The sequence below is a fragment of the Anoplopoma fimbria genome, chromosome 11, assembly GCF_027596085.1.
Source record: "Anoplopoma fimbria isolate UVic2021 breed Golden Eagle Sablefish chromosome 11, Afim_UVic_2022, whole genome shotgun sequence".
Taxonomy (NCBI): Eukaryota; Metazoa; Chordata; class Actinopteri; order Perciformes; family Anoplopomatidae; genus Anoplopoma; species Anoplopoma fimbria.
The window spans coordinates 15,007,953-15,034,606 of NC_072459.1; the positions used below are offsets into that span (position 1 = coordinate 15,007,953).

General features: G+C 42.8%; 1 protein-coding gene across 1 annotated transcript; it reads left to right on the top strand.

Moving 5' to 3' along the window:
- rnd2 (Rho family GTPase 2) lies at positions 1-25,621 on the top strand. The gene is made up of 5 exons (XM_054607470.1): positions 1-240; positions 773-860; positions 20,170-20,279; positions 22,328-22,462; positions 24,595-25,621. The coding sequence occupies exons 1-5, from the start codon at positions 79-81 to the stop codon at positions 24,862-24,864; spliced, it is 765 nt and encodes a 254-aa protein (XP_054463445.1). The 5' UTR covers positions 1-78; the 3' UTR covers positions 24,865-25,621.
- The last annotated feature ends 1,033 nt before the right edge of the window (positions 25,622-26,654 follow it).

Here is a 26,654-nt window from a genome sequence, read left to right on the forward strand (position 1 = left end):
AGCTGGATAGAGCGCACCGGGTTGGCGCATGTATTTGCTCATATTTCTTTTACCGTCTTCTTTTCTACTGCGTGTCCAATGCTGGATGCTGGATGCAACCCATCGGCGCGTCAACAACACACCTCTGACGGACAAACCATGGACGGTCTAGGCAGCCGCTGTAAGATTGTGGTGGTCGGGGACACGCAATGTGGGAAAACAGCACTCCTGCACGTTTTTGCCAAGGACTGCTATCCAGAGGTGGGTCTATCAAAAGTCTGAACTCAAGTGTTTTTTTTTTAACTTGAAGACAAATGAGACCAGAGAGTTTGTGAATTGAGTGAGGAGCACTGCCATTAAAAAAAAAAAAAAAATATTGAATAGTTCAACTTCAGCACTTGTTCAGCAGGTTACATCCACCTGCCCAAAGACAGAAATGTTACATCAAGACAGAGAGGAAGCGCTGGAGGAGATGGAACTGTAATGAATGCCTGTAAAATCAGTGTAATAGTCCTGTAATGTCTTAAATTGACTTTTATTGTGTCTGCAGTACTGCCCATAAAACTTTAAGGCGTTGTCTTCATCTGTTTTATTTCTAAATTACCCCCAATGGCAGTGTAGAACGAGCTTTGCTGTTAAATGTGTCTGCCATTATTTTATTTATCTGCTGCATCATTCAAATATGATTTCCCCCCCCCACTAGTCTATTGCTCTGAAGCCTGTGGCTGTGTGAACAGAGGCTTATCTTGTCTTGTCTTAATTGGATAACTAAAATAAATCCCTTATTTTTCAGAGCTACGTGCCCACGGTGTTTGAAAACTACACCGCCAGTTTTGAGATAGACAAGCACCGGATTGAGCTGAATATGTGGGACACGTCAGGTAAGACAATTTCATGTCTCTGTCTGCACCGTCTCTTGAGGGCTGACATCAAATCAATCCGCTCCCAGCCCTGCCACAGTGCCAGTCCCTAGCTGCGACCGTGGGAGAACTGCCTCCAACGCCCCTCTGCAACTTTTCCAGCAGTCATCTCTTTTAAAAAATGGCTTTGACCTTGCCATCTTGAGATGGATGTATTTTGTTTTTTAGATTTTTCTTTTCTATTTTAGCTTTGTGCATCTGCTATTTATGATTGTTGTCTTTGCTTGAAACTTTGGTGCCGGCCATGTCTCTTGGTGGCTTGTGTTGCATTCCTGTGCCATCCACTGTATGTGTCAGGCTCTTCCCATGCTCTGACCAGGGAAAGGGATGAGGGCGTGGATAATTGAGACAGGATCGGCCTGAAGGGACAAGGAACTGCCCGAACTGTTTAAAGCGATACAATGACGTAGTGGTTGGCTGACACATGGGCCAGATATGATGTTGTTTGCTGTTTTGGTTGAGATTCCTTCTTTACCACATAGTCAGCTCTGATATGAAGTTTTATTATTCAGTTTTATTATTCAATTTGATGAAAATTAAATAAAAATAGAGTTTCTAGAGTTTACACAGCTGGTCACCACATCCCCTTAACCCTGAAATGGTTGAATTTATCAAGTTTCTTTCTTAGATCCTTTGATCAAGGTTTTAACTGAAAGTTTTAGTGACTTGTGATTTTGTAAATGTTGTTTGAGGAGCCTTTTCCACCCTGAATTAAATTCCCACAGCATTAAAAATGTCTAATTTAAATACGCTGATATGCTGTTATTAAAATAACAATCGCTGGGGACGTCAGTGTCAAACATTGTTGTTCCACAGAAAGGAATCCATGTCAGCAGTGTTGTATCACCAGGAGGGGAATTTCTTTGATTATAAATCAGCCTTACTTTGTCATGTGAATGACTTTCTATGTGATTGGGCTTCAGTCTAAGAATATTCTTCTAGCTAAGGAAGTAGATTTGGCCACCACACTGCCATGATATCCGTGAGACTCCAGAAAGCCACGGTCTACTTTCATCACAGTCTTGTCAGCATGAATGGATTAACTGCACTGAGCTACCCTGAGATCTGCGTCTCATCTTTGTCATCTCAGGCTAGAGGCTCTTGTCAGCTATCTGACCAGAGACATGGCTGGCCACTCACAGGACTGAGTATGGGATCTTCCCAGGTTTTTTTATTTTCTTCTTTTACCATAAACATTCCCAAGCATAAAACTAAAACTATCTTCCTGGAGAGATGATGGGAGTATTTTTATGTTACATGGCCAGTCAGAGAAAGAATGTTGTTTTTCCTTGGACCTTGTGTCGACCCGGGGAGTAAATCTGTTTGAGCCTGTCAGTCAGGGGTCAGGGTCCTCTGGGGCCCGGGGCAACAACTTAGAGGAGTTCCTTATCTGTGGTCTGTAGGAGCCTAATGATGTGGGAATGTTGTGCTTCTGTCTATCTTTAAAGCCCTAAACCACCTTTGGCAGTGTTCGTCTTTAATCTTCAGCCAGGAGCCGCCCACACCACAACAAACACAACGTCACCCAACCCACAGGGCAAATGTGTGTGTGTGTGTTTGGTAAGCATGTGTGCCTCTGTGCGTGTGTGTGTGCGTGTGTGTGTGTGTGTGTGCGTGTGCGTGTGTGTGTGTTAAGAGACCTTATGTGGAATGCCATTTTTCACCGATTCACAGCAAACACAGATGTTCATATTTTCTCTCAAAAAGAAAAATAATTGGCTCAAACATAGATGAAAAAAGCTTTCATCTGAAGAAGATAGGGTCGCTCCCATCACTTTTGTATTCTGATTTGTTTATTGCCCCTCTCCTGCCCTTTTCTAGCTTTGTTTTTATTATTTCTCTCATGTACACTAGCAGCAGCACCACCAGTCCAGTGCTCAGGCTCTCAGGCACGGTCACACCATAATTTAGAGACAATCAATTTATTTCAATGCAATCGCTGCGATCAGTGGATTTACTCGCGGAGGGGAAGTAAATGTGTGACATGCTTCGGCTTAGAGTTAAACTTTGGTCATCTTTGACCTGATTTACTCTGTGGGCCGCTTGCAAGACGTCAAGACAGTGCTGACCTTTGAGGGAACCAGAGGGAGTCCAAACTGGAGGAACATATCACTCTCGCTGAGTGCCAATAGAGCAGCAATACCTACAGAGCTCACCCTCTTCATTCACAGTTTGTCTTTCATCAAACTAGCCACAACATCACCAAACTTTCATTTCATGCTTTTTTCAGAAGAAATGAATTGCGCTGTGCAATATTTTTGGGTGGCTGCAGTCTACAGCACACTGGACAGTTTCAATTTGGACCCGACATTTGTCAGTCAATCTTCCACCTGCTCTTTAAGCCACATCCCATTGCCCCCTGGGTATATATATATATATATATATTTTTACCACCAAGCTTTCAGCCCCTTCAGATAAAGTGTTGCCTCCCTTTTAATTGCTGGTGAAGTCTGCCTGCTGTGGTTTGGCTCCGTTCACAAAGCAATATTGATCGCTATCCGAGGCCTGGCTATTCAAACAGCTTGCATCTCCAGATTTCTACGGCATGGGTGGATGTGCATCGCCTTTGAAAAGGCTCCCAGCACTCGTTGTTGCACCATTGATTAGGTTGGTCTCATTAAACCGGTTCTTCCACAGGGACTAGTCCTTGCAGGATGGTTGAGAACAGCAGTGAGGTGTTAATCCAATTTCGGTCATAAACAAGTTTAAATCTGTATGTCTGTGCATGTGTGTGGTTTTGTGTTGGTGCTCTAAATGAAAGGGTATTTTAAAGAGCATTAAACAGAAACATGGGAGGTCTTATGGCTTCTGGGAACCAGAGGGCAACTTTCAGCTGTGTTTTAAAATTCTGCCCTGAATTCAGCTCCAGAGCATCTGCAGAATTAAGTCCATTAGAAAGTGAAAAGCCACTGTATCGGTGTATGACTGTGCATGCAGCCACACAGTGATATATGGTCTGTTTCACCATTGCATGTATCTGTATCTTAATGGACTTTTAAAGCAACCCAAGCTGTTAAGTGGTCAAAATGTCAATGTGGCTTGGTGATAACTTGTCAGAGAGCCATTAGTGATTACTGTCGACGCTCATTGGTAGTCAGCCAGTCAGGGTTTTTACAGAGCCTGAGGCATTAATACACTCTTCCTCTCTTCCCAATATGGTAAGGGTGCCAGGGATAGAATCCCTCTATCCATTGCCTCAGACTAATACCCTGCTAAGAAATGTGCGTGTTGTTTCTTACAAGGCCAAGTCTTGACAGCCCGGGTTTCCCCAAACTTCCTACAGTGCAACAGTACATTACATTACATTACATTACATTACAGTCATTTAGCAGACGCTTTTATCCAAAGCGACTTACAGGAAGTGTATTCAACATAGGTATTCAAGAGAACTACTAGTCACCAGAAGTCATAAGTGCATCTCCTTTCTTAAACAAGCATCTCAAAGCATAAGCCAGAGCAAAAGTATAGTGCAGAAGCAAGTTACAACGAAAACAATAATTGCAACAGACTAATCCGAATACAGTAGGTGCTACAAACTAATACGAATAGGATAAGTGCAATAAACTAATACGAACACAATAAGTGCAGCGAGCTGATACGAATACAATAAGTGCAACAACTAATACGAATACAATAAGTGCTACGAGGAAGGCTCAGGGTAGTACTTCTTGAAGAGGTGAGTTTTCAGCCTGCGCCTAAAGATGGGCAGCGACTCTGCTGTCCTGACGTCAGTGGGGAGTTCATTCCACCACTGAGGGGCCAGGACAGAAAAAAGCTGTACAGTACACTCACGTCTCTCTCTGTTTCCCCTCTCTGCTGCCTCTCTAATGCCTGACCTGATTCTCACATGAAAACTGCAACTCTTACTTTCTGTTTAGTCATGCTGGAGTGGTCTTTCAAGTGGCTATCCACAGGAATCTTGTTTTGCTTTCTTCTTTGCTACTAATCGCTCACACTGTGGTGTGTTTTTCCACTGTACTTCCCACAGATCGTTCGTCATTCAAACCATGTTTCCCTCACTCATATCCCGAGATGTTCTGTCAATGAAATTTGAAATTTGTCACTATATTTTCCCTTTTTCTTCCTCTATTTATTTCCAAACAAAGTGCTTCTGCTGCTAGGAACATGAAACGCATCACTTACTGTGCAGTGGAGTATTTTTCCTGCAAAAGACCTGCCTGACACTGGGTGTTCACAAAAACAAATATAAAAGCTTTCAGGAACTGGCTACAGTTTGTCGCACTATTGTGCTGCACAGTCAGTGACAGAGAGCAGAAACACATTTATCTATCTGAAAATGTCACAAATTATAAGACATTCTAAAATAAAATAACCGCATTACACAGGTTTCAGAGCCACTATCTATATTGAGTCTTCCTAAAGTCATGTTTGATGTTTTCTTTTGGCTCATTTCTCACGACAAACTGTCTTGACTTTTCACAGTCAGAAGTGTGATTGTTTTGACTTGAGAGACGATAACAACACACTGCAAGTGTGTAACACCACTCCCAGCGCCAGCACTCACTCAGAGTCACAGTCTGGTTGTCTCTCTCCTCTCATACCAGCTTTCCAACATTCCTGGTGTCTTTTTCGCTCTTTAAACTCTACATTCTCAGCTCACTGGACCAGTAGGGCATCAAGAGGCCTGTAAAAACAAGCCAAGTTCAGCGGGCTTTCTATTCTTCAACACTTTATGCTCTATTAATCTCTAATAGAGAATGAGTGAACTGCAGCCACAACGCATAGCATAAATACTTTCAACAGGCAGCTCTTTGCCCTCAAACCCACAGCTGACTGGAGCCACAGGATGCTCAGAAAGTGCTGTCTGACTTGAGTAGCGACTACGTTGATCGCATGGGATAACATGATTGGCTCTGGGCTCTTACAGTTGGTCTCTTTGCATCACAATTGTAATGTTAGACTCAAAGTTAAATAATTAAAAAACAACATTTCTTTCTCTTTTCTCTTAACAATATGCAATTGGGTAATGAGATTGGTAAGGTAGTTGCTTATTTAACCACAGACAGTAAATATACCTTTTGTTTATTTTTGTCAGCGTCCTGAAGGTAGGATGACGACATCCTTTCAACTGCTGTTCACAAGACTGAATGTATGCACCGAGCCTGAGCCCTGAAGTTGTTCCTAGTCTTTGCATAACCGGCCCCGGGCAATAACTGCCTAAACGAAACCTGTTTTGATGATGCATAGCAGGCTAGAAGGCACTCCCCTGCTCTGTGGGAGCAGGCTGCATGACATTTTTGGGTAATGAGTAAACAGAGGATAGTGGAAGCTGTTGCAATACTGTAATTTGAAGAAATTATACAAACATATTTAAGACGTTTAGAAAATATCTCGTTACCCAAAATGTTGGGTAATTTGCTTGTTTTCCCCTGAACAGGAGTCCAGAGACCCAAATATACTCAGTTTACAATAATATGAAAGAGGAACATCAGATCCTATCATTTGAGAAGATGGAGACAGTGAATGTTTGGCATTTTTTAAATGACCTAATTGATGAATCAAGTTTTCATCTAATACTTTTTTCCTCATTTATTAATTGAGTAGTTGACTTATTATAAAATAAACAAGTTCTAACAGTTCTTATGTAGTTGTTTATACAGTTATTATGCCACCATTACCTTGTCACAGAAGACACATTATTATATTGTAAAGCATCATTATGTTCATTGTTCCACATAAGAACATTTTGTTCTGATAATGGAGATGTTGCTGCCCCGCTCAAAGCAGGTTCCCAAGTACCAACCCAAAGAGCCACTAGCATGGCTGTAGACTCTGACTCTTGTTGAAGCATGAGAAGGCATGTCAGGTGTAATATTTTGTATCGTGTTTGTGAAAAGATCACGTCGTATAAATTTAATAGAACTTTCCCTTTTCAATTTGGTGGCTGAGTGAGCACTGAGGACAGTGTGTAATAATGTTGTTCGACTTGTGACGGCCATGTTGGATTTGGAAATGTTGGAAATAAACTTGGACTTTTGGTCCAGGTTGCCACTTTCATTGACAGTTACTGTTAATTGGTACAGTAACTATTTTTGGACAGAGCGGTACAGTTCTGTTCCTGGGGCCTGATGAGTTTGACAGCAAAAGTGCTGAGATATTCTGGCTCCTCCATGACTCTCATCCCCCTGGTTTTGGGATGATCTTGCAGCCTCTCTGGCAGCCTGCCCTTGATAATCCCGGGGATTACAGTTAATGGTTGGAGCCCACAAAGACGTTTTGCATATTAGAAATTTAGCGGCAAGAGCTGCATGTGGTGTAGTGGAGTAGTGAAGTAGTGGATGTACAGTCTTTGAGTGTCACAGTACTGTAAATTTTACACACTACCTCACATTTTATACGAATTATTTTAGTGACTTCTGAACTGATCACTCCCATGATCAGGAATAATTAGTCTGAATAATATATGCAAATAAATACATTATAACTTCAATAAAAATGTAAATGAAGTGAACATTTGCATTTCTTTAATGGCCACTATGTGGCTGTTAAGTGCCTTAAATGTCTAGGTCTTCCATTAGACAATAACTAAAATGTATTTTACGGCTCACAAAATATGCTCCATGTTTCATTAATGCATATAACTGAAATGCCACTTACAGAAATATTTATGCACGCGCACCTCATATTATAGATTAGCTAAATTCTGTTGGCATTACATGAACAAATCCCCTCTTTGTTAAAGACATTCCCTTCAGCTCCTCTTTATAAATGGTCACCAGCTCTAAATTTCTTGAATAATGATGCACAGTGCTGCACTTCATTGCACCCTGACTCTCTGAGTGGGTTTGTGTGACAGAAACTGTGGAGTACAGTCCTGTCTGTTGGGCTAGAAGTCTTGGTTCTTGAGCAGGCAAGCAGCTGTGCTCCATCCCTGGAGCTCAGCACTACGTGAAGAATATTCATTGACTATAACACAAAGGGTCAACAAGCTGAAGAGGAAATGGCTGCACGTTTGTTACAGTAGTTAAGAGAAGAAGAAGAAAAAAAAGGGATTTATTTATCCTCCCATCTTTCTTTTTCCCTCGTCACTGTTCTCCATCTCTGATAGCCCATTAGTTGAGGCGGCTTCTGCAGCGCTGCGTTCAGGTCACCAGCAGTAAGGGGCCGTGTTAAGCAGGGGGTGGGCAGAAGTGCTGCATGAAAGCCAGCCAGCTGCACTGACAGGAACACACAGGCTGTAATTACCACACAGAATATCTGCTCTCCTCAGTGACACTGTGATACACACACTTGCACAGACACCTCTGCTCACACACAGAAGTGCAGCCTTCCACCCGCTCCACACAAGCATGTTTCGCTTTTACCTGCAAACGTACTGAGCGTCCCTGATGTCCACCCGCCCATAAACAATAAAACAAGCACTTCTTGGAGGCCCCAGAGGAGACCGCCTCCCGTCCCTCCTGATCTCTTATCTCTGTCAGAGGAGCCGGTAAATGTGAATATGGATACAGCTATGAGCCGATAGCCAGCACACATTCCTCCAACACATCTCAGCCCCCAATGCACCGTCAGTTTAATGCTGAGCACCAAACAAAAGTGTATAATCTGCTTAAATTACATGTCCACAGCTGAACTGCGCTGCGAGCTGCTGATAGGCCGTATATGGCTTTTGGCTTTTAATTACTTAATGTGCCAATGAAAAAACATAAAATTGATAAGTTATTAAGGAATGGGCATTAAATGGGCAGAATTAAAATGAGTCTTTTGGTACGTGTTGAAGAAAATAAGTGCACTTAAGGCTTTTTATGAGCTCACAGTGACTTGTATTAATCAAGCTTTTTCCTAAACCTTGCCATTCTATGCTTCTAACAGAGGAGAATGACACAATATAATCACTGGAAGAATAAAAGGATTAAATAAAGATAAGAAACAGTTGCTGGCAAGCATTTAAGGCAACAAAAATACCAAAGGTTCAGATATGAGAATAAGTTGAAATAAATAGTTGGGCAGCACATTTCTGACACAAATTTAATTTTCTGGGTAATACTTTACTTTGATAAACTGCACCTGTTTTAATTTTTAAAGATAATATAAAATTCAGAGACACTTCTACGGCTGCTGCTACCACATACTACAGAAAAATGACAAATGTCTATGTGTTTTGGATATGTGTGAGTGCATGTGTACATGTGTGTGGGCATGTGCGTGATTGAATGGGTTTGTGTATGGGAATTCCAACAGCTCTGACCCTGCGACCTCTCCTATTGTTTCTCAGCTGACCAGAGGCGTAATGGGGGCTGATCTGGGACGCTGGGTTGGGAGCCGGGAGACAAAAAGGCTGGAAAGCGTAGCAGCTGCTTCGCCCAATAGGCAAAGAGATTGGGGGAGTTGAGGGGTTGAAGCGAGTAAAAGCATCGGGAGGCGTGGGGGGCGCCCTTATAAGAGCAGCAAGTGTTCACTAGATTGAAAACTGTGGAAGAGGACAGAAGGGGTAGACAGAAGGAGACGTGTACATCTGTGCTTTTCCCACCCCCACCCACCACCCCACCCTTCGAGGCTTTTTGTTGTGAGTGAGGTTTGTCGGTGGCACCCTTGGGACCTGACCCACTGAGGTCCTCAGGGATGCAAAAACACAAACGCCAACTATGTCACACTTTCAAACCACTGCTCTTCCTACATGCTAAATACACGGCTACTTATGGCCATGTAAGAAGTCCTGTAGGAGATTTAATGCAGTGCTTTCTTCTATTGTATCAAGAGATGGAGGAAACACGCTTTTATAGTGCGACCTCTGTCCCCATTGACCTGAAGTAACATGATCTACGGCACGATGCAAAGAACATTGACACGGTAGGAAGTTATAGATCCTAAATGTAGTCACTTCAAAGGCACATGGACTTGACTGTACAAACTGGGAGCTTCTTAAGTTTTAAGTTTAGGAATAACTGACTATACAATTAAAACCACCAGTTTGATGCTGCCATATTTCAGGGTAAAGTCCTTTGACGGATTTGACCTGGACACAGGTTACATGTTGCTGCGATATTCTTCTGTACTTTACACAAATAAAGTCACAAGAATATCCAGCATTCAGCGCTCTCTACCATTTTGTGCTTTATTTATGTTATTTAGTGAAGAGGTTCATGCACAAATGGGCAAATGAGACAGGGCAATATAATTTTCCCTAATAGATATCCAAAGAGAAAGTACTCCTTCTTCTTCTTCTTTCTAAATTAATAAAAACAAAACAAATGATACATTTATTTGAAGACAATCAATTTGGTGTGTGACCTTTTAAGCTTGCTTCTATTTGGACATTGCTAGTTTTGCAGTTATCCTTAATTATACTTGATGGGTATTTATGCACATTTGAATTCAAAATGTCATAACATGATTCAGATTTAACACAAGGAACACAATTATCAGCAGTTTCTGCGTTATTCGGCGCAATGAAGAAATTACAGTAACACATCATGTGACCCCATCACTGGTCATGTGTTTTGACTTTAACAAGAGCAGAGACACAAACTATTGCACCTTGGCACTAAACCAGGCGAAAGCAGCAAGAGTGAATGCCTCAGTCATCCAGGCAGACAGGAAGCCCAACCAGGGAACTGGAGCTCTGTGTGTTTCCTCCCGGTCCACTCCCTCTACCGAGTGCAACAGAACCCGATGCAGCGCCAGCTTTGATCGGCCAACTTCAAACAGCCACACTGACTGGTTCTGCTGCTCCCAAAGCTAGCGCTCAGTCCCTCTGGCCCCCCCAACCCCCAGCCTCCACGGGGGCAAAACCCTCTCAGCATCCGTCTGCAACCCATCCAAGCGTAAGGGGATACAGGGAGAGAGGCCGTCTTTCACCACCACCCTTCACTCCCCACCTGCACCGCGCTCACACACACTCGACAGATCCCATCATTTATGGATGACTTTATTTATAAACAAGATTCGATGCGCTCTCTTTCTCGCTACTGCTGCTTTTGTGGAAGTGAAATTGCACTTGAAGTGGTACCATGTCTCCCTGGCGAGCTCCCTGGGGTTTTTTAGAGTGGGCTTGGGGATAGATAGCACCATGATAGGGATGTGTTTGGATGGAGGTAGTGGAGTCGATGGAGCAGAGGATGTCCTTTTCCATTCACAAGCTATTCTTTCATATGCTGACTTAATATTCTAACATCTTCTTTCACATCAGACAGACAGCTGCCTTCAGTGTTATTACAAGTTTTAATGAAAACCCTGAGATTGAAAATGTGTGGGAGTGGAAATAAAGAATGTGATCGCTGCTGTTTTACACGTGAAAAGGAACAGAAGGACATGTGGAGTGATGGTAGTCTTTGAGGAGGGCTGGTAGCTGGTAGCAGAATTCATTGTTCCATGTAAATAACTAGCACCAGGTCAAATAGGTAGTGTGGGCATCTAATGTTGGCAGTAAACTCCAGACATACTAAAATACAGTTGAAAATGGTGCTGTATAACAAATAATCAATGCAGAGTTTTTTTCCATTATTCTTATCCACCCAATTGGAGGCACTGAGTCTCAGGCTGGGAGAACCACCGGCATTTCACTTTTAGACAAACATTGTCACATGCATCAGTTTTAACTTTGGTTACTGGTTAATTGAAAGTTCACTATTGCTGCTTACAGCTTTCTCCAGAACTGCTCTTCCAAACAACTTGACACCCGAGACGGAGCTTCCTTGGATCCTCATCATATAATATATTATTTAGATAAGAAGGGGAAGTAGTCACCTTGACATCTTGCATTGGTTTGTCGATTGCCCTTTTGAAGCCTCAAGTTCGGTATTTTAAATGTCACCATCTTGGTTTTTAGCTATGGCCATCTTTGTGACTGAGGTAATAAATCAAGTGAGAAATAGGATAATTTTCTCATGGACTTCTATACAATCAGACTTATCCTGTAACCAGATGAGTAGACCCCTGATGGCTATTAGAACGAATGCAAGTTCAAGGCACTTCTGCATTGGCTTCACTTTATAGACCCAGAAGGTGCTGCCAGGTTCTCAGCAAAACACTCAAAGTGTGAAGTTGATTAGATGAACGGTTATCAAGAAACTCCAAGGACAGACAGACAGTTCCATTTTAGTTAGATTATAGCAACTCTGTGTAGCGGATCTCAACTCTCTCAGCGGATTTGAAATTTCCGTACATTGGTGCCACCTGTTGGTACCCAGGTTGAATCAGGTGTGATCTGCCATCTGATTAGATCTAGTTGTCTGCCAGGCATGTGTGTTGGCTTGAATGTGATCTTTCAATACAGTGCTTTGCCAGATGACTTTGCATAGTGTTGTGGAAAAAGTTGAGCAAGATTAAACTGTGCCCATTGCACTAATGGAAGGCAAATATGGTGCTTTATTTTTGTCACTAAATCACCATTTTGCCTGTGTGTTAATGTTTGATTTGAATTTATTTGGGCTATACTGTCATCGATTGGTGACCCAGGCATCCATAATCCGGATGTCCCTGTAAAGAAGGGGCTTGCCCAGGATGGCTGATCTGATCAACCTTTAAGGAGTTAAGCTGGATATTCCTACTGACCTCCTTTCTTTAAAAAACAAACAAAAAACAGTCCAGAAAGAAGACTTGTGTTGGGGATATCAGAGTCCAAACTGAGTGGTGAAACAGGTTGTGCAAAGAACAAATAATATTCAAGTGAGCATATGGTGTGCTTTAAGTGGCTCTTGTCTGTTTTATTTTTTTATAAAAAAATTGTTATTTGATGGATCTTGTCCAAACAGTCTGCTGATGCTGCTTTGACGACACTGCCAGCAGTTGTTCCCAGCGACTTGACTTCCTCGCACAATCAAAAACCCGATAGTGTTTGTATTGTAAAATCTCCAAGGAATTAAGTGCCACAGAAGGGTGCACCAACATAGACTGCCACACCAGATCTCGTCATGTCTCACTTCGAAAGAAAAAGCAACGCAGGGACATGATTGGTGTTTTTTTTGTTGTTATTTTTAAAAGGGAGACTTGGTATATATATAAATCAACAGAAGGAGTGAGCAACAAAAGAAGTGTAGTGATCTTTAAAAGCAAAGCGCAGCATGAACCAGGGCCTTAAACAGGACAGAGAGATCAAACAACAGGAGATGAAATTCAAAGCTGTTTCTCTGGCCAAATGAAAGAGTGTGTGTGTGTGTCTGTGATTATAAAAGAGGAGCTGGGGGTGAGGGAAAAACTGAAAGCGGACACACCACTCCATCTCCATACCCCTGGGGCGAGCAGGAGACAGACAGTAATGCTGCTCTGTCCCTTTGCTCATGCTGTCAGCACTGTGGCCGGCCCAGCTTTTCAACGACAGACCCTGGCATTAACTCCTCTCGGCAGCAGAGCTCAGAGCAGATCGGTGGAAGGTGCTCGATGCCCTTCAAAGGCTGCACTTCTTCCGCAGGAAAAGCACAGGGAGCTTTGATCAATATCCCCTGTGTGGAGGCTGCAGACATGAGAGGTTAATGGCCATTTAACCCGGTGACACCTCTACTGTCCCGGCTGTGTGCTAATGCCTTTGAAAACTTGACACAGCCATCTCTATTACAGATCAACAGCTTTATCCCAGTGTGTGTGGTATGAACACGTGTATAGCCTATATGTCAGACTGCATGAGCAACCAAAGGTAAAAGCCCCAGTCTAGAATCCAGCCCAGCTGAGGTTGCTTTATTATAGACTTTTTAATTATTTTGTTTCACTGGGTTGAGTAGATTCTTTGCTCAGATTCACTGCCACAAGCTCCATATCTGAGGCTGTGGCATTTAGTGATGTCTGTGTTGCTTTTACATATTGCACAGAATCTGGCCAACATTTCATGTGATCTGAAAATGATAATATCACTTTAGAAATATAGTGTTTACATCAGCGATGGCCAACTGGAAGTTACATCCCAGGAGGAGGAAGTATACAGTCCATTTGCTCTGCTTATATGTACAAGGAAGAACATTCTACAATGGAAACATTTATTTGAGAGACTTTACTTCACAAGAAATAACAACTGAATTGAGAAACTGGAATTCTGAAATCCATTTTAATCCAATGGAGTACATCTTTGTATTATCATGAAACTGCAATATCTCCTGTATTACACATATTGGGATTAATTAAATAATACTGTATTAAATACAAAAGTTTGTCCCAGACGTAATACAGTTATATTTGACTCCCCTATCTGGCCCACTATGACTTGCTATGACTAGCTAGCAAATAGATCCCTACATTTAAAAAGGGTCAAACTAATGGCTTTGCATGTTTTTACAAATTGAAAGGGGAACTAGGGGCTGCACGGTGGTGTAGTGGTTAGCACTGTCGCCTCACAGCAAGAGGGGCCGGGGTTCAATTCCCGGGCTGGACAACCTTCTGTGTGGAGTTTGCATGTTCTCCCTGTGTCAGCGTGGGTTCTCTCCGGGTTCTCCGGCTTCCTCCCACAGTCCAAAGACATGCAGCTTAGGTGCATTACTCTAAATTGCCCGTAGGTGTGGATGTGAGTGTGAATGGTTGTCTGTCTATATATGTCAGCCCTGCGACAGACTGGCGACCTGTCGGCCTTCGCCCATTGACAGCTGAGATCGGCTCCAGCACCCCTGCGATCCCCTTAACTGGATAAGCAGGTTACGGAAAATGGATGGATGGAAAGGGGAACTTCAACAATTTAGTGTTACAGATCCATAAAGAAGTAGGTCACAACAAATTAAAAAAGACTGATAAAAAATCTAAACACAAGTGGACAAGATATCATGATGTTAAGTACACGGTATGAGCCAAGCTTCGAAAATGCTGGATCCTACATTTCCCATAATGCCTCAAAATACTGTCCTTCATTAGACTTTACCTGCCTAAACACTAATGAGAAAAAATGTTTCTACTTTTCTAATGGCAGGCATTTAATTATTGTATATTGTATATAATTATATACATTATTGTCCCGCTGCGGGACTAATAAAGGATTATCTTATATCAATTAGCAGACACTTCAATCACGCTTAAGTTGTGTAATCGGTCATAATGAATCTCAAGTCTGCGTTAATATGTCACATTAGTGAAAATTTAACAATGACCAAAATAAATGCAGATCTTTATCTTCATTGTGACGGATTACACAACTCAAACAATTTTCAAGAGTCTTCCAATTGATTTCCATATCATGCCCAAATGGATGGAAACGAATGGTTGCCTGGCACAGTATGAAAATGATGGACAAAACTCTGAAACGGTAGAGCCGGCATTTGTAAATTTCATGCTAATGTGACCAACTGAAATTGAGTTTCAAATCGTTTGAAGTCCCTTCCTATAGAAGCACTAGTTTTATGCCAATCTTCCAGGAAGGTATTTTCCATCTGGAGGGTGAGTTTACAATTTCTGCCATGGGCACAGGGGTCAGTGGCACCATATGCGGTAGACTGTATTGGATTCTGGACATGAGACTGTAAAATAAAGTTTTTATGCGGGCTCACATTCACATAATAAAACACGCTGTCTTGTACAGCAGATGGGGAAGACTGGTTCAAAGTAACTTCACCTCCTCTCAAAGGGTGTCTTGGCAGCCGTCTCTTTTTATATGCAAGTAACAACCCTGATTGAGGAGAAACCATAACAGTTCACAACACAGACCGAACCTTCAGCAATGAAAAAGTCTGCTCAACCTTTTAGAAGATGGAGCACCAACCCTCTTCATCTCCTGCTTTTAGTCACCTCCAATGATCAATGCACCGGAGTCATTTTGCCTCGACGCTCCCCTCCGCGCTCCTGCTCGCTTCCTCCTTGCTTCCTTTCAGGGCCTCACAATGAAGCCATTTGCATCCCTCCGGGTTGCTACGATACTCGGCCACCCCGACTTGAAATATTTTGCCTTTGCTTTGAAGGTGCATTTCAAGAGGAAAACAGCTGCAGGAGAAGAATAAAGACGCTGGGTATGTGGTGCTGAATGTGTTGTGTTTTCCAAGGTTTTGGCTAACTCAGTCACATTAACTGCTTTTGTTTATTTGCCGACATTTCAGAGGGTGTTTGTTTCCTTATACTCTGCCTTTGTCTGTGTGCATGGGTTTTTTTTTTTCAGATTGTCTATGCGGCCTAATGAGGCTGTTAGTTGCTGTTGACTCCCTGCCATATGTGCTTGAACACATCAGAGCCTCCAGGCAAAGATTCTTTTTTCCCCTCACTCATAATGGTTCGCATGCAACAGACAGAGAGAGATAGAGAAAATTCCTGCTGTTATGGTACAGATTAATGCACTGAAGACTGGAAGGCTTTGTTAGATGTTGCTGCACACTCAATTTCACAGGTTTTCGAAAGAATCTTCTCCATCTAACTGCATCATTTGTGTTTTATTGTTTAGTTTATTTCATCGTTGTCCTCATGAAATGGAAATTCTCACGGAGGAGGGTTTGAATTAGCAGATAGAGAGCTGTCATGTTTCAGAGAAATTCTCCCTGAGGGGGACTCAATGTGTCAGTGGACAGTAGACCTAAATGGAGTCATAGCACAAACCCTCCAGCCTTATTACTGAACATTAGCGTTGCTGTCCGCCTCAACATCCGCTGGGATATTCAGTTCTTTGATGAAGCTCCCTTGACGGCTGGTAAGGAACGCTGTCCTCCCACCTTCGTCACCTATGCTCGGCAGAGCCTCCTGCATGGCGCTGCAGCGAGGCTTAACGCTAATTAGCCCTGTGGAAATAAATACAGAGATCCACTTTCTGCTGTTGGAGATCACCAGTGCTAAATCAGGCTAATGCTAATGCTCGAGGAGGTTTTGTGGATGGTGGTTTATGCCTGTCCTTGGCACGACGTTGCAGGGTCCCACTCCTTGTCAGGCGTGATGGTTTTTAGTGGTTCCTGCCAGGCTCTGCTCCCCTCCTTCGCCCTCCTGCTCCATCCATCTCATCCTGCTCTGTCTGAAATTCAATTGACCTTTTGTTCCACCTCACAGTGAATGGGCACAGGCCAGCCTCACCGATAGCCAACCCAACGCTCTCATACCTCTTTATTTGAGCTGTCCTGCCGAGTCCAGTGCTTTCATTACCTACCCAAACACCCACTGCACAGCCCCTCTCCTCCCTCCTCTACAGCTACGTCCTCTTTCATCTCTGGTCATGTCTCTTTGCTGGAAGGGGAACAAGTGCCTTTCAGCGGGTGGAGGTGATATATTTTACAATCAGGAGAAAACTGTTTATTTCCCCCTTCTCCTCCTCCTCATGTGGTTGATCGTTATGGTGATCGGCTTGTTTTAAACACAGCCCTTTTCTCCTCTCCTCACCCTCAGAGGACTTTTTTTTCTGACTTTGTAAAAGTGCTGAGGTAGCTGCCCTGTCGCTCAACGCAGAGGAGGTCAGAATTGCTGCGCTGTGACGAGGTCTGTCGTGACCGCGAACTGCCAATCATTCTGATCTTTGGGATCGACAAATTGATCCCAACGGCCTCGTTCCTGCCTCTAATAACATCTTTAGTCAAACGAGGACCATTGTTTCAACTGTTCTTCACCTGACATCTCTTCCCCTTCATCTGGATTCTGCTTTGATTCCCCAGTTGCTTCTCTCATCACCTCATGCTTCTGCACATACCTTCGCCTGAGCGTCAAAGTCATTAAATCTTTTCTGTCCCCTTTCCACCTTCAAAAGCTATTTTCCTCTTCCGCTCTCACCTCCGTTGGGTCTGCTGCACTGTGATACATACTAAAGACCAACTTCAGCAGCTACAGCACCTCATGTGTGACCACTACCAATCAGAACTCGCTGTCGTACAATGTGTGCTTTGCTGACTGTTCAACTCAGCATCTGTGTGATTGGGCTTTTTGTGTATGTGTGTGCGTGTGCGTGTGCATGTCCTGCTCTCTCAGCATTACAAAACAGTTGCAATGTTGTGTTACCAAGATGATGACGGGACTGTGAATTCCCGATAATGTCCTGTAAGGGATGGGCTAGAATTGGGCTAGAATTACATTTATTTTTTATGTTATTGTTTTTAATTTTAATTTTTTCTTATATTGCACTGAAAATGTGATTAAAGTGCATGTTTTTAAAGAAGGAAAAACAAGATTGTCAAAAGTGCTTGTTTTAAAGATCTTGCAAAACTGCCATTAGGCTTGTGCTGCGTTTAAAGGCACCACTTAAATGGATTTTTCACCACTAGATATGCTGGGGTCCCTGTATTATTTTCAAATGGATTAGTACGGCAACAGTGCCAGGCTGTGCAGCAATTCAGAAATGGTTGTAACACTTGAGATTGCAAGTTGTGTGATATGCAGGGGCTCAGAAACACTGGTCCCCACAACCAATCATTATACTTATCATATCAATCATAACCTTTCATTTTCATTATCATATCAATCATGACCAATCATTGTCATTATCATATCAATTATAACCAATCATTACATTGCTTACATTGCTGTGAAAACAATGCAAATAATTGTACCATGGAAACTATGTCACCACAATTTGAGCCATTAGGGCCAATAAAAACTAAAAAGTTGCAAAAGGGTTTCATATTCCTGCCCTTCATGTGTACAGAAAGGCCTCTTATGCAAATGCTGAAGAAAGCCCAAAAATGCTCGATGAACGTTTACGTATGCACTGAGCAAGTTTCATTGAATGAAAAGTGCAAAATGTTGTAACACAGTCGAGAGTTATCCTAGTACATTCAGGACATACACGCCATGAGCAAGAGTGTGATAGGCTACATATCTGCGCTGACTGCAGAGGGTGGTAGTGCATATCTCTAGTGGTATGCAACAATAACAGGAGAGAAGAAGACTGCAAGCTGGCATCAACCATGCATATTTCACAGCCATTTTTTATTTTTCCGGGTCTTGTAAGATTTGTTAAGCATTCAGAATTTTTGTTAGCCCATGATGGCAAAGTGCATTGTGGTGAGAAACAGAGTGTAAACAAAACTGTTTCACTGACTTGTAGGCACAAAAAAGCATAAATCTTTAATGTGCAGGCTGTTGCTTTGTTCTCAGTGCAGGTCATCATGGGACAGCCCGCTGAATAACTGGGGCTACGGGCCGCGTGCAGCTATTGTCATTCCATCATTAACAAAGAGAACATAGTGATGCTTAAACAGGCTGTATCGCTATTGTGCCGACTCCATTTACCCCGCAAAACAAAGTCACACAGCTCTTGAACACACTGGCTGCCTATTGTGTCGGGTCTGGTATGAGCATGTTAACAGCAAGCATAAAGATTATCTATAATTATCATACTCAGTTTGTGTCACCCTAAGAGATTAAATGTAATATTTGAATTGTTTTAGTATATGTATATATGCAAGTGTGCCACATTCATCAACAGTATGTTATTCACAGATGTATACACATTTCTAGCAGTTGTGAGGGTAAAATGTGGTGATTTGTTCCCAAATGTGCGAGCTTTCATGACACTAAATATATGCAGCCAGGGTGCTATCGAAATGTAAGAGTTCAGTTCTGTACCATTTCCCAGGGGAAACAGGAGGGAGGGTGCCCACAGCCACAACCACAGCTCCAGAGAGAGAGAGCCCAGATATTTTTACAAGCCTCCTAATGAGAGCTGTAAGAGAGTAGGACCCGTGGAACCAAGCAACTTGTGAAAGTACAGAAGCACCGCGCCGCCTTCAAATTTGATCAAGGTACAGAAATGAAAAAAGAGAGTGGGGAAAAGCGCAAGTGCAAGGGAATCTCAAGTCAGAAAGAAGTTTGGGACTTTAAATTAAGGACCATTTGCAAGAGAGACAGGAAGAGGGATGAGTCGACAAAATTAAGGGGTTCAACCTTTAGTTTGGCCTTTGTGCTGGCATTCGCTGTTGTTTCAAGATGATTATGGATTGTGTGCACAAGTCCTCTGGTCCTCGACCCACTATAATTCCCTTTTGAGTGTGTGTGTGTGTGTGTGTGTGTGTGTGTGTGTGTGTGTGTGTGTGTGTGTGTGTGTGTGTGTGTGTGTGTGTGTGTGTGTGTTTGTCCGAGTAACCCCTCGACATTCCTCATGAAGCACTCTGATAAAGGGAGGCCACAGCTGTGTGGAAGCCCAAGAGACAAAGACACTCAAATATGTGCACACGACTGTTAAGATCAAGACTCATTTGCATCTGCAGAGTGCATTGAAGCTGCAGCATGTCCAAGTTTAGGTCACAGCCTCGGCTTTAACGAGCTCTCCGTGTATTATTGACCTTTGGATCACCTTCCAGGGATATGTACTATGTTTCTAATTGACAGAATAAGCCATATGGCTGGGATGAAGAACCTCATGGGGTTAATCAGGTTAAAAACACAGGAATTTCTCAGGAGACGCCATGACCTTATGCCATATGTTATTGTGTGTCCGCAGGTTCCTCTTATTACGACAACGTGAGGCCGCTGGCGTATCCTGACTCAGATGCAGTTCTCGTCTGTTTCGACATCAGCCGCCCAGAGACTTTGGACAGTGTCATAAAGAAGGTCAGTGTTTTTTTATTTTATTTCATCTTCTCCTCTAAACACTTTGGATCAGCATTTAATATCTGCTGTGACACTGGAGAACTAACCGGGAAAAATCAGTTTCTCCTGATCAGCATCTTGTTCCCACTCAGCAGCAGCTTGCATTTTCATGGCTCAACAATAGAGCAAATCAGCACAGAGGCTAGAGCCTCCTGTTCCTTTATCTCATTAAAATGTCCACGGATACTTGACCCTCGTCCCTCTGAGGAACGAAAGGTCAGAGTGAAGAATGAGAGGAGAGGCTTTGCACCAGGGTGGCTGCGAGAGGAATATCACATATACGCAAATTAGCCACATCAGCCATATCAAAGAGGAGCTGTTGCAGAGTCTGTTCACGAGTACTTCAATTACCCTTCTGTAGGCAATCTAAAATTAAATTGAAATTAAAATCCAAGTTTTATGCAGAACAGTTGGCCAGATGGTGGCACTTAAAATTTGTAAGGGGGTCTATGGTTCAGATGTTGCGATACTGGAGTTGAGTTTGGGGTGTTGGTTAGAATCTGATACTGGCAGGGTTGTGGTTGTGGTCATGGAAGTGTTTTTACAGTCGGTGGCACTACCTATTGTACGTGTAGAGACACCCAACTTAATGGGTTTGTTTGCGTGGATGGGTTTCATGTAAAATAGGCCCATTCCTTTTAGTGGTCTCATCTTGAAGCCATGTGTGTGTTTGCCTTTGAACTGCGCTCCCTGTGGGCCGAAGACAATTCCCACGGCCGGCCCGTTGACGTGTTTAGTGGTCTGAGGGGGAGCTGCTGCTAAAATGCCCCTAGCAGACTTGGTAGATCTAACCCAAGACACCTTTTTTTTTTAACTCGCACATATCTCCCAAGCTTCAGTGCTCTCTGTCAACAGGAGGGAGCAGAGCTGCCGTCAAGCCCTTGGTTTTCCCATGTATCCCTCGGCAGGGGGTTTCCATGACCCCTGACCCCTAGCTGTCGCCCTGGTAATCTCTGAAACTAAGGGGCACATGGAAAACCTGTTGAACAATCACCGTCCCAAATTAGACTCTTGACCTCTAGAAAGAAGCAAACCAAGGTTTCTGGATGACAGCTGGGGGAGGAGAGAGGGTTAAACAATCAAAGCTTTTGATTGGGTGTTATTGGTAGAATAGCGGTGGGCTTGAAAGGTCAAAGGTTGTTTTCAACATGAAGGGGGAATGGACACCCTGACATCATGCACACGGCATGGGGAATATTTCAGGGCTGTCGGCTGCTGTCGTGCTTTAACCTGCAGGGAACAGAAACTGTGTTTCAGAAGTGACATTTAAGACTGCTCAACCTTTTCTGTACAGAACCTGAAATACATTTGTTGACGGGTGCTGCAGAAACCTGAACCAAGATGAATAAAGAGCATACAATGTGAAGATGTGATCTGTTTCAGTAAATTACGATGTGCATTGTTTCACTGCTTTCTGACAAGATATTAACCAAACAATTAAGTGGTTAATCGAGAGAATAATTGTCACTAATCAATAATTGAAGCCCTAATGTTACTATACATAGAATTTATGTTATACAGGATTGCAACTAACCATTTCTTTCAATTAATTGTTGTTATTGCCACAATTTCCCAGGGCCTAAAATTATGTCTACAGATTATTCTAACCAATCATAAACCCAAACATATTCAATTTACAAGGGCATAAAACAGAAACAAAGCCTGATAAATGTTTTAAATAACACTAATATATTGTCAAACACATTTTATGGTGTTTCAGGGTGGAATCCTAAACTAGTTGCTCCAGCCCTAATGATTTTTATCACAAATATCTACTCATTTAATCTCAGGAATGCTGATATCAGTAGATTCAAAAGGCATATTCATGTCTCTTTGACTCCTTAGCTGAACAATTGTCTTTTATCAAGAGAGCATTAATCCCCATCGAGCTCAGGTATCCAGTGTTAGAGGAGCCAAAGGTCGTCACTCTGTCACAGTGTGTACAGGCAGCTCTACGCTCATGTTTGGCACAATCAATGATGTATCTCTGTCGGTTCATGTCTCAACAGTGGCAAGGGGAGACACAAGAGTTTTGTCCCAATGCCAAAGTGGTGCTGGTGGGATGTAAGCTGGACATGAGGACCGACGTCAGCACCCTGAGGGAGCTCTCCAAGCAGCGCCTCATCCCCGTCACCCACGAGCAGGTGAGAACAAGTACATGATGGATATGTGAGAAGAAAGAGGTGGGATGAGAAATAAGAGAGGGACTTGGAAGGTGCCCCTGGGGAAAAAAAGACAGACTTGAAAACAACAACGGTTTTCGGGAAAATAAATTAGAAAGCAATCCAGCGATTATATACAATTTTTCTCTCTTGGCATTGCCTCTCAGGTGAAGTCCCACAGGAAGGGAGTGTGAAAGGGGACTCGTGCAACACAATCAACCACAGCAGAATAAGAGCCGTGTGAAACCCCCTCTGGGATTTGTTGCTGGGGTTGGCATTTTGACCGAAATTTGCTGACAGGCGATGCAAGGTTGCTTATGGCAAGGGCCGCAGAATAGGCACCGGCGGTTAGTGGAGTTTATGTCGAGGGACACATTTATTCCCTGAAATGAAATATTCATGTAGATTTGGGGATTTTCAAAATGCAGGATGAATAGAAAAACGGACATTGATAAATGAATGAGCCCTTTTATCGCATGCCGCCATGACCTCTAAGCCAAGGGGATGGGGAGAAGAGGGGGATGATAAACTGTTCTGTAAATCTGTGAATTTTAATCAGCTTTCAGCGTGTTCATTTTGTGCTCTCCCGTGTTGGACATACAAAAAATGTGGAGGGGCTTTTTCACCACCACACAAAAGCCCTCGGAACAAAGGAGCCCTTCTTTCCAGTGCTGTCTGAGAGCTCGCCGGAGGCTAAAAGCACGCAGCCTCCAAAAAAAAAATAATCAGCAACTGAAAACAACAGACAGTTCATGTAAATACGATTCATAAACAAAAGATGGAGTGGCAAACCACAGAGCTGATGTAAAATAGATGCCTACATTAAGCTATTGTTTTGCTCCTTCTCAGTCACTATTTTCATCTCAGTCAGCAAATGCTCATCCCTCCAACTAGCCCAGAAAGTGTGTGTCACACAGCAGATGCCAAAAGCTGTGCACAATAAACATCTTTGGTGCTCTAATCCAATAGCCTGTGTTGTTATCCTGTTGTTGATCTTAAATTGAATTCCAACACAGCTGAGGAGTCGCCGGAGAGAGTGACCATTGGTTGAACTCCAGACATTTCCGCATTAATCTGCCCAAGATCTGATCGAGCCTTTTCCCGCTTGTCACGACAATCTCTACCTTGGCCCCCTCCAGCCGCCGCCCCTGAATCTAAATCTGCCGTTCCAACAAATGAGGACTTCATTGCTTCTTATCTGCGGCTCAGTGCACAGCCGCGATAGAAATCAAACCAAGTCCACTAGGGATGAAAAGCTATCTGTGTTGCTGAGCATGCAATTTAAGAGTCATGTGATATGCAGTCCTGTCTCATTGGTTACAACCTTTACCTGTCGTGATCCTGTTTGAATGTGTGCTTCATCATGTAACAAGAGCAGTACTGTAGCGAAGAGAGAGGCATGAGGGACTCTAGAATTAAATTTGTCTCTGATTTGATCTCAAGCAAACAATTTACGGCCTCAATTAACTGGGTATATTGTGACATTACTCAGGGGTGAGCTCCAGTGCTGGAGGAGCTCAGTTAAAGTTTCTTCTCTCTAAATAGCTGCATAGACCATGTCAACGGTGGCCCAGTGGGCTCTGTTCCCACTCTCTCACCACAGACTGAGGAGTCAGAGCATCTACATTATTCATGCCTCAGCTGGAGGAACGGCATTTGTCTCCAGACATGTTTAGATCATTGACATTCAGTCTACGGTTTAGATTGACATCTTTGTGTCGGATGTGCTGCCTCTTTTGGGGACATTTATTCTTCCCCTGTTGAGATACAATTCATGCTTATTGCCGAGCTGCAATGACAGATGGGGTGCATGTTGTAAAATTAAATTTTCTTTGTGAAACGCTCACACAACAACTTGATGTGGAGTAAACTCAAGCACAACCTCTAAAAGGAAACGAGGGAGAACACACAATCAGGAGTTTTGTTAGAAAAGAGGTTGAATACAAAACCATTAAAAGGAGAAAAAGTGAAACAGAAATGTGTTGTGAAAAGTTTTACGAGCTGAAGTTTTCTCTGGCACTGCAGATAAAATGTTGCATGTATTCTCCCCTTTCATTTCATTAAGTTTGCTTGCTTGCTAATTGTCTCTTCCTTTGCCTGTCTCAATGTTCCAGGGCAGCACGATAGCTCGACAGATGGGGGCGACGGCCTACGTAGAGTGCACATCCAAGGTTTCCGAGAACAGCGTTCGGGACGTGTTCCACGTGACCACGGTGGCGTCGGTGCGACGGGCGAACAAGCCACAGCTAAAACGCAGCAGTTCCCGCAGAGGCCTGAAGCGAGTGTCACAGCTCCCCCTGCCACCCCTGCCGGGTCGGACTGAGCAAATAGAGGAGGCCCCGACCATGAGGAAGGACCGGGCCAAGAGCTGTGTGCTCATGTAGAGACACATCACTATAAATATATATATGTATATAGATAAACACAGAAATATATAAAACAGAGGAAGTCTATTTATTGTTTTTTTTTCGTATTTTTATTTTTTTGCACTGCAGAGGAGGGAGGAAAAAAGAAACACTGAGCTGTGGAAAGAAATGCTATGAGTTTTTTTTGTTTTTTTTTGTTGCGTGTGTGCATATATTCTAAGCTGTTTACATATTTGTGATGTTTTGAAATTATGGCAAATTGGACTTGGACCCTCTGGACACGAGGAAGGTGCGATAGTGGAAATGCCGACTTGTCCCGGGTATTAAAGAAGAGTAAATTTCCTAAAAACTGCTCTAATAGGAGGATGGCACCGCAGTGATGCAACAGTGAGGGGGGTGAAGATGTCAGGAGGACCATGTTGGAGCTGGATGTCTGGAGAGGAAGCTTGCCGTTTTCAGAGACAGTGTTGCTCAGTGAACATGAGGACTAATTCTCTAGCTGTGCTGTCTGAAGTAGCTTCCTGTTGCCATATTTGACAGGAAATGTACAGTGATGCTGAAATGGGATTGTAGTGATTAGATGAATGATGGCTCAAACCAAACACTGGGAGCTGGAAAAGAGATTTTGTCACACTGAAATATTGTGAAGGTGTGTGAGCGCTACTACCACAAGTGCATTTTTAGAAGTCACAACATATCTGATTTTATTTTGCTCATTTAACACAGTTTTCCTCAACAACTCCAACTGTGTCGGTTTGATTCACTGAAGTTAATAATGTTGTATCTATTCTATTTTAAAGATGTTTCTTTGTGGAAAATAAACTGATAAAATGTTGGGGCTATTTTGTTTCCCTTTCACTTTAAAGCAACAGCTTGTCTAAATAGGAAAAGGACGATTTTTGGCATGTTTCATTCCTTTTTTTAAATTGTATTACATGGCATCAGAGATGTAAATCATACTTTTCTCTACAACTTCCCCTCTATGTTCATCCCTCTACCAGCCTTCAAATTCCATATCTTTTCATAATAATTGTCCATTTCCTTCTTTAATGTCATCTCCGTACTCTCATGTTGGCCTGCAAGTCAAACAGCACTGCAGCCTGAAGAATGAGTCGGTCTTTCAAAGTAATGTGCACACTATGTGGACCTCTCAGCTGGCAAAAAACAAAATTGAACTGCAATGCAGCAGCACCGGAGCACTAATGTAGTGTTTTTAAATGACGGACTCCATACTATTGCAGGAGCTTCAAACCTATTCAGTATGACAGAGGACATGACATATGCGCTCTTTCATCCGCAGAGAACAATTTTGCCGTCTCAACCTTTCAAAGCAGTTTTTTTTTTTTATCCCCCCCTGAGCTGTTTCTGTAAAACAGTCCATTGGTCAGTCTTAATGTGGACAGCAGGCAGCACGACTTTCAGTCTGGAGTGTTTTTAGAAGTTGGCAAGTTGCTGTATCCTGACAGCATTTATGGGGGGGAGACGACGGGCCCATCTAGAGTAAGTCATAACACTCTGGCAGCAACTAAAGCTTTATCCTTACAACTGTCAGAGTTGTCTGGCAATTTAGTTGTTGTTACATCCCTGCTAGACATTAAACCATTGAAAAGATGAGCTCAAATGATTGATGAAATGTCAGAGAAATTGAGATGGATGAAGACATACATAAAGAACATTATAAGATAAAACAAGAAACAAAAGGGGAATGATAAAAGGTGGGTGTAAGTATTACAGGAATATTTGGCCAATATATAAATATTTTGAGTATCAAATATAGTCTTGAAAGGGGGCTCTGAAAGGAGTACAGC